General features: G+C 37.7%; 1 protein-coding gene across 1 annotated transcript; it reads left to right on the top strand.

The window, feature by feature from the left end:
- Positions 1 to 880: 880 nt before the first annotated feature.
- On the top strand, positions 881 to 2,045 carry LOC113816291 (myosin regulatory light chain 2-like). Its single transcript, XM_027368335.2, has one exon. It carries the CDS (start codon positions 952 to 954, stop codon positions 1,483 to 1,485), a length of 534 nt encoding a protein of 177 aa, XP_027224136.1. The 5' UTR covers positions 881 to 951; the 3' UTR covers positions 1,486 to 2,045.
- The last annotated feature ends 8,012 nt before the right edge of the window (positions 2,046 to 10,057 follow it).

The raw sequence follows: 10,057 nt of genomic DNA, 5'->3' as shown, positions 1-10,057 counted from the left end.
TGAGGGGAGAGAGTACGTAGGTGGTGAAGGCGGGGTCAGAGCAAGCAGGGGAGTGTTGAGGAGGTGGAGGAGGAGGTGGAGGAGAAGGAGGAGGAGGATAAGAAGGAGAGGAAAGAAAAGGGGCGATAATGAGGGGGGGGGGGGATGGGGAGGAGGAGGAGAAAGAGAGGAAAGGAAAGGGGTGATAATGAGGGGAGGGGGGATGGGGTTGGAGCGCTCGTATGGCACGGTATTTCTTTCCCTCTCCCCCCCCCCCCCGTCCCATTCACCCCTCCCTTCTTCGTTCTTTGCCTTTTCACTCCTCTTTTCCCTCTCTCTATCTCTCGTATTCTCTTTTTTCTTTCTTTCTTTCTTTCTACTTTGCCTATTCTCTCAGTCCTTTTCTCTCCTTCGTTTCCCATTTTTTTTCTCTCCGCTTCCCTCTTTGCCTTCCTTTTCCCTCTTATTCCTCTCCCTCCCTATTTCTCCCCATCCCTCCCTTCCTACTTCTCCCCTTCCCTTCCTTCCTATTTTTCCCCTTCCCTCCCTCCCTATTTCTCCCCTTCCCTCCCTCCCTATTTCTCCCCTTCCTCCTCCCCTCCCTTCGTCGGTGCATCACAGGGCGTTGGACGGAGGGCTGGCCAGGACGGGCGGGTGGGCGAATGGGCGTGGCCTGGCATGGGTGGCGGCAGCGGGCAGACAGGCGGCGGGCGTGACGACGAAGGGTGGGAGAAGGGCAAGGGGGGGGGGGTAAAGGGGAGCGAGGGGTGTAGGGCACCGGTAGAGGGCACGAGACGCCCCTCCACCTGCCTAATATAGGCTCCATATTTGATATTGGTTGCGGTGCGGGCGGGGAGGGGCGGGCGGGCGCGGGGGGGCCGGCGAAGGGTATATAGCGAGGTGGTGAGGCAGTGAGCCGGTGTCCGTTCCCGTGTGGTGTGTGTGTGTGATCAGCGCCGCAGACAGACAGCCATGTCCCGCAAGTCAGGCTCTCGCTCCTCCTCCAAGAGGTCCAAGAAATCCGGAGGAGGAAGCAATGTGTTCGACATGTTCACGCAGCGGCAGGTGGCCGAGTTCAAGGAGGGCTTCCAGCTGATGGACCGCGACAAGGACGGCGTCATCGGCAAGACCGACCTGCGCGGAACCTTCGACGAGATCGGCCGCATCGCCACGGACCAGGAGCTCGACGAGATGCTGGCCGACGCGCCCGCGCCCATCAACTTCACCATGTTGCTCAACATGTTCGCGGAACGGCAGACGGGCGAGAGTGACGACGACGACGTGGTGGCGAAGGCCTTCCTGGCGTTCGCCGACGAGGAAGGTAACATCGACTGCGACACCTTCCGCCACGCCCTCATGACCTGGGGCGACAAGTTCTCCTCGCAGGAAGCCGACGACGCCCTCGACCAGATGGACATCGACGACGGAGGCAAGATCGACGTCCAAGGCGTCATCCAGATGCTCACAGCCGGCGGCGGAGACGACGCGGCCGCCGAGGAAGCCTAAAGTGGAAGTCCTTTTGAAAGTCCTTGAGATCCTTTCTCACCCCTCTGACCCCTCCTCCGAGTCCTTCCGTCCTCACCCCCCAACCCCTACCCCCATCTCCTCGGAAACTCTCCTCCCTTCACACGCAAGGCACGCACCCACACACACGCCCTCACGCACGCTCACGCCTTCGTCCGCACGTTCCTGGTCCCCCCTTCACAAGCCCGCCCTTCCGCCCACCCTCGTTGTCCGTCACTGCCAGTGGGGCGTGCTGCGTCCTCCCTCCCCCCGCCCCCGCCCCCGCCCGCCCTCCTCCCTCCTGCTCCCTCCCTTCTCCTTCTGGTGCTGTGACTGTTGCCGGCGAAGTGATCGCTGCTCGGCGACGACCCGGGGAAAAGGAACGGAAAATGAATGAATATGGAGAGAAGAAACAGGAGAGAGCGAGGAAATGCGAAATGGAGAGATACCAAACAAAGAAAAGGAAAAAGACAAGCGATAAACGAAGGCATATTCTATAGTGATCTACGATATATTTATTGTTGAAATTAATCGTACTTAATAAAGTATAAGTTGGATAAAGAGCTGGAAATCTCTTTGCATTTTCCCTGTGAACGAGTATACAAGGAGAGGATATTTTCCCCCTTCTCTCTCTACTTATCTTAATAATCTTTCATTATTATTCCCTTTCTACATGATGAATATTGACATATCATTGTACCGACGAATATTCTGACTCGACGATGTATAACAGAAAGTTAATTGTGAAAAGAAAAAAAATCATTCCATTTTAGAAAATGCTCCAGACGTTTTACTTTGACCCGCGCCTTTCACAATGGCATTCCTAGGGGCTGTTCCTGTTGACCTGTCCTGTGGTGGCCGAGGAACTGAAGGCTAAAGGAGAATGTGACAAGTGAAGTTTTATGAACAATCTCTCTGACTCAAGTCTGTTCGATAGTCTGCGTGTCTCCTGCTATCTATATTTCTGTCTGCTGGTCTGTCTCCTGTCTTTCTTTCTTTCTCTCTCTCTCTCTCTTTATCTTTCTCTCTCTCTCTCTCTTTATCTTTCTCTCTCTCTCTCTCTTTATCTCTCTCTCTCTCTCTCTTTCTCTGTCTGTCTGTCACTCTCTGTCTTCCTCTGTCTCCATCTCTCTCTCTTTCTCCTCTCTCTATGTATGTGTGTGTTTGTGTCTGTTTTTCCTCCCTATTTTTCTACGTGTATATGTATGTACGTGTCTTTGCACATGTATATCGACACTGTGATATATATTTCCTCTTTCTGCATTTTTCCTCTCACTCTTTTTATGTTTCTTCCGTGTATCCGTCCCTTTCATATATTACTATTTTCCTTCATCTTTGCCTATCACTATTTACTATTCCATCTTCTGATTATGAAATGAGACGGAATAGATGTACCAAGGTCGGAAGAGCAACGGCAAGAAGAAAAAAGATAAATAGTTGAAATAATGACAATAGAAAAGAAAATGCAGGGTATAGGAATGATCTAGAAAGATACAAGAAAATTTAAAAGAAAACACATCAAAGATTTGAATATTTTTGTTACAAAAAGGAAGAAAGAAGATATGGGCAATACTCGTGCGTGTATATTCATATACATACATACATATACACTTACACGTGTGTGTGTGTGTGTGTGTGTGTGTGCATATCTAAATATATATACATATATTCATACACACACACACACACACACACACACACACACACACACACACACACACACACACACACACACACACACACACACATATATATATATATATATATATATATATATATATATATATATATATATATATATATATATATACATATATATACATATATATATATATATATATATATATATATATATATATATATAAATATACATATATACATACATATATATATATATATATATATATATATATATATATATATGTATGTATAAATATACATACATATATATATATATATATATATATATATATATATATATATATATATATATATATATATATATATATATATATGTATGTGTGTGTGTGTGTGTGTGTGTGTGTGTACGCATATATACATATGCATATACATATATACATACACACACATACATATATATATATATATATATATATATATATATATATATATATATATATATATATATATATATATATATATATATATATATACGTGTGTGTGTGTGTGTGTGTGTGTGTGTGCTCATTATCTACTTGATCTTAACATATCTTATTTTCCGACGACTACTGAAAGAACCTCTAAATAGAAAATGGTCAGACAGCCTACCTTAAGTCACCTGTAATCTAAGTAAATGGGATTGAGCGACTTTCCCCCCCTTCTGAGGAGAGCCACTAGTACTTCACTTAGATTACTTACAAAATAAGCAAAAGGAAGAAAATAAAAGACTTGAAAAGTGATATATTATCAATATGAAACCATAGAAGACACACACAAAAACACACACACACACACACACACACACTCACACACACACACACACAAACACACACAAACACACACACACACACACACACACGCACACACACACACACACACACACACACACACACACACATATATATATATATATATATATATATATATATATATATATATATATATATATATATATATATATATGTATGTATGTATGTATTTATACACATATATAGACAGATAGACAGATAGATACATAGATACATGTGTATTACGAAAACCTGGCATACGACAGGTGAAGTCACCTCCACGCGGTCGCCTCGTGCGCTGTTGCCGCCGCTCTCATTACCTCATACACTAGGATGGCAAATTTCGTCCTTCTCTTCTTACTGATCTCTAGCTATCTCTTGCTATTTTCATACACACACAAACACAGTAAATGGAGTATTTTACGAAAGAGCATCGAAGTAGCAAATTGAAGACGTGCATTTAAGAACCACGACGGAGGAGTGATGCACAAAATGAGGGAAAGGATGAGAGTAGCAGAGTACAGGGACTAATACATCCAAGGAGAACAAAGGACGGAACAAGACGCGATAGATAGAAAGAAAACGACTTAAATAACGAAAATATATAAAAAGGGCATCCGAGAAAATAAAAGGGTGGGGGAGGGGGGAATCAGGAGACAATTGTACTCGATAATGGATGCCGGAGAAAATGTAGTTGTAGACCTTTTCCGCAACTGCAAAATTCCGATAGCTTAGAGGCAAAAAATGCAACAATCATTTCAGTACAAAGACAGGGGATACGAGGGGTTAAGGAAATTATCGACCAGTAAACCTCGCGCCAATTTGAGTGTTCACAGAGGTCATCAAAAATCTCATCTCTGACGCATGAGAACTCAGACAGTCATGGGAACCACAAACCGTATTTATAGACCAACCTCCCCCCTAAAAATAAATGAATAAATAAAATAATAACAATAATAATAATAAACATAAATAAAGAGAACTGGAACCCTCCGTGTCCGGTATTAGTCGATTCCGAAGAGGGATTCGATTCTATACAGATACCAGCAGTGTTACAAGGAATTCGAAAACGTCTACTAATGATTATATATATATATATATATATATATATATATATATATATATATATATATATATATATATATATATATATATATATATGTATGTATGTATATATATATATATATATATATATATATATATATATGTATGTATGTATATATATATATATATATATATATATATATATATATATATATATATATATATATATATATATATATATATATATGAAGATGGAACAATAGCTTCATGCACACACAAAAAGAAAGAAACATATAAATTTGTGAGGCAGGGCACCGCTACTTGACCGAAAGTGTTTACGGTTTAACAAGAGCAAATATTTTAGAAATTATATTGGAAGGGGAAATTATGAAGACAGTGGATGAACATTTAGGCAATCTTAAAGTTTTCAGAAGATACTGTTTTCTTGTGTCTCAGTAAATTAAATTATTTGGGCTTAAGATAAAAAGACTACAAACTAGATACACGATCACCAGTCGAGAACTAGCTTGAACAAATATTAGTGCAGAGTGAAGCGTTAAAAGTACTGGACGAGTTTAGATATAAAAGCAAACTGGCTTGTTTCAATTCGATGTTTTTTATTCCCTAATCAATTCACACAAATACTTGTTTCCAGAGATTTGGCTTTTTGAAAATTCACATACAATATTTTCATTGCTTTACGCCAAATTATTATTTTTTCTAAGAAAAGACTTAGCGGTTCGGAGTGCTCCACACACCCAGTTGAGTTGCCAATTTTCCATTTATGAGATGAGACGGAATATAAACCAACTCGTACAGACAAACGCGTCCTCTAAACCTAAAATAAAGGAACGAATTATGCCAGAATAGTGAGACTTCGGCGGACACAGTGCCATCTATCGAGGTTCATTGCAACTACATCAGAAAAGTCTTCAACCAGCAATTTCTTCCCAGCATGATATGTAAGCCACACACATGAATTGCGACGAAATTACACAAGAGAAAATAAGCAAATACCGAGAAAGGAATGGAAAAGCAATTGCTGAGAAATAATCTCCGGGATAGCATAGGAGCAATATAGATTAAGGAGGATGGCAAAGTAGAATATGTACTCAGCATTAAGTGAATAAATTGCTGTGGGTCCGTCATATTATGTGGGATACAGGACACAGGTGGACAAAGAAGCTAACAGGGTGGGGATCGGCACACACACACACATATATATAGTTTATACATGTACTGTACATGAAAATGCATACACTATACACATATGTACATACATGTATTTCATATGATATATATATATATATATATATATATATATATATATATATATATATATATATATATATATATATATATATATATATATACATATACATACATGCATACATACATACAAATATATGAATATATATATATATATATATATATATATATATATATATATATATATATATATATATATATATATATATATATATATATATATATATATATATATATATATATATATATATATATATATATATATATGTATGTATGTATGTATGTATGTGTGTGTGTACATATGTATGTATATACAGTATATGTATATACGCACACACATACACACACATCTATGAAATAAAATTTCCGTGTATATTTAGCCAATACGCAGGAAGAGAGCGGCAGAAACCGGCATGCATCGATTAGCTGCTTCTTGGCGTCGTGAAAAGGAGGCGGAGGGTCTTTTTGCGTTTGTGACTCGCTGGCTCCTCTTTCGCGTGAAACCGACGCTCGAGGCAGCACCGTCTGCAACTGCCAGGGAAGAGAAAATAAAGAGGAAGAAGCAAGAGAAAGAGAAGAAAAGAAGAGAAAGAGAAAAAAGAAGAGAAAGAGGAAGAAGCAAGAGAAAGAGAAGAAAAAGAAGAGAAAGGGGAAAAAGCACGAGAAAGAGATGAGGAAAAGAAAAAAGAGGAAGAAGCAAGAGAGAGAGAAGAAAAAAAGAAAAAAAGAGGAAGCAGCAAGAGAAAGAGAAGAAAAAGAAGAGAAAGAGGAAGAAGCAAGAGAAAGAGAAGAAAAGAAGAGAAAGAGAAAAAAAAAGAGAAAGAGAAGAAAAAAAGAGGAAGAAGCAAGAAAAAGAGAAGAAAAAGAAAAAAAAAGAGGAAGAAGCAAGAGAAAGAGAAGAAAAAGAGGAAGCAAGAGAAAGAGAAGAAAAAGAAGAGAAAGAGGAAGAAGCAAGAGAAGAGAAGAAAAAGAAGGGAAAAAGGAAGAAGCAGACAGAAAGAAAAGAGGAAGAAGCAAGAGAAAGAGAAGAAGAAAAAGAAGAGAAAGAGGAAGAAGCAAGAGAAAGAGAAGAAAAAAGAGAAAGAGGAAGTAGCAAGAGAAAGAAGAGAGGAAGAAGCAAGAGAGAGAGAAGAAAAAAAGAAAAAAGAGGAAGCAGCAAGAGAAAGAGAAGAAAAAGAAGAGAAAGAGGAAAAAGCAAGAGAAAGAGAAGAAACAGAAAAAAGAGGAAGAAGCAAGAGAGAGAGAGAAGAAAAAAAAGGAAAAAGAGGAAGCAGCAAGAGAAAGAGAAAATGAAGAGAAAGAGGAAGAAGCAAGATAAAGAGAAGAAAAAGAAGAGAAAGAGGAAGAAGCAAAAGAAGTAAAACAAAACAAAAAAAAGTAGGGAAAAAATCATCTTGCGCGCGCGCGCGCGTGTGTGTGTGTGTGTGGGGGGGGGTATACCTACTCTACATGTAAAACTTTAAGCAAAATATTGTTCTGTTTCCTCCGTCCCGTCCGCGTCACTGGGCAGAAAATCATATGAACGCTTCGTGAATTGAGAAATTTAAGTTTTACCACTTTGTCCGCAACGGAATAGGATTAAAATATAACCGTAGTGAGGGTAAGATATCCAATTTCACAACATATGAAATTGGTAGGAGCTTAGTTTGGCTGTATAGATTGTAAATTTAGCTTCATAAAAGTACAGTTGTTTGGATGTATAAATTGTAAACTTAGCTTAATAAAAATACAATAATTTGGATGTATAAATTGTAAACTTAGCTTAATAAAAATACAATAATTTGGATGTATAAACTGTAAACTTAACTAACTGAAAATACAATAGTTTGGATGTATAAATTGTAAACAGCTTAATGAAAATACAATGATTTGGATGTATAAATTGTCACTTAACTAAATGAAAATACAATAGTTTGGATGTATAAACTGTAAACTTAACTGAAAATACAATAGTTTGGATGTATAAACTGTAAACTTAACTGAAAATACAATAGTTGGGATGTATATATTGTAAGCTTAGCTTAATGAAAATACAATAATTTGGATGTATAGATTGTAAACAGCTTGATAATACAATAGTTTGGATGTATAAACTGTAAACTTAACTAACTGAAAATACAATACTTTGGATGTATAAATTGTAAACAGCTTAATGAAAATACAATGATTTGGATGTATAAATTATCACTTAACTAAATAAAAATTCAATAGTTTGGATGTATAAATTGTAAACTTAACGAAATAAAAATACAATAGTTTGGATGTATACATTTTAAACTTAACTAAACTTAAATACAATAGTTTGGATGTATAAATTGTAAACTAAATAAAAATACAATAGTTTGGATGTATACAATTTAAACTTAACTAAACTTAAATACAATAGTTTGGATGTATAAATTGTAAACTTAATTAAATAAAAACATAATGTTAATTTCTATGTCTGTGAATATGTTGTGTAATGTTGATTTACGTTCAAGCTACAAACACATTCGGGGAAGCCAAGCAGACCAGTGCCAGGTTGTAGTCGAGTGTATGACACTAAGGTTATCAGATTCCGACCCACGGAAATTACGGAGAGACAGGTGCCAGCTGGCGTGTCAAAATGTAGTCTATTCTGAGTTGCACGTCCGAATGACAGTTTAAGTAGCAATCCGTAATTCCGACCCCCCCCCCTCTGCTAAAAAAAAGAAAAAGAAAAAAAAACATAGATATATAAAAAAAATGTCAACAAATAACATCCTCAGGTCATATGAAAAACGAAGAAAATGTTTCTTGAATTTACTTTCAGCTTCGACGCACTGGTTGAGATAATCCGAAAGTGATTATTGTTCTTAGCATGAAATATATACATAATATTCATGTAAAAGGTATAACTGCGAGAAAAATGATAACAATATTTGTAATGATAATAATAAAAACAAACAAGAATCTCTCAGAGAATGGATACTTCGGCCAAGACGTTCAATGCACTTGAGATATTCACAATTTAAGAATTATATAAAAATCCTCACTTTCTCACGTACTCTGGTGACGTCCGTATTTATAAACTTGGCGAAGGTAATAATGTATGTATGTATGTGTGAATGTATGTATATGTATATACATACATACATACATACATACACACACACACACACACACACACACACACACACACACACACACACACACACACACACACACACACACACACACACACACATATATATATATATATATATATATATATATATATATATATATATATATATATACATATTTACACACACATACACACACACACACGCACACACACACACACGCACACACACACACACACACACACACACACACACACACACACACACACACACACACACACACACACACACACACACACACACACACACACACACACACACGCACACACACACACAGATACAAACACATATATAAATATCAACTGTACATATGTATGTATGCACATACTATCATGTAGTATGCGTGCATGTATGTCTGCATATTTTTTTTTTCCTACCACCAAGGAATGAAAATGCACGTTTTATGAAGTCCTATTCATCTCTAACCTCATTAGATTTGACTTATTTTTTTGCTGAAGTTAAAAATTCCAGACAAAGTTTGTTTATATTTTTTTTCGATGATTTTTTTTTTTTTTATAAATCTTTTCCTAACTAGCAAGCAACTGGACGAGTTATTGTTGTAGTTTGGGATATTTCGTTTGATTTATAAAACTAACTTTTATTATGTAAACGGTAATGATTTTATGAATTATTGTGTGTGTTTGTGCGTGT

The sequence above is a fragment of the Penaeus vannamei genome, chromosome 2 (genome assembly GCF_042767895.1).
Source record: "Penaeus vannamei isolate JL-2024 chromosome 2, ASM4276789v1, whole genome shotgun sequence".
NCBI classification, from domain to species: Eukaryota; Metazoa; Arthropoda; class Malacostraca; order Decapoda; family Penaeidae; genus Penaeus; species Penaeus vannamei.
The sequence above is the reverse complement of the archived record's forward strand: the minus strand, read 5'-3'. Positions and strand labels throughout refer to the sequence as shown.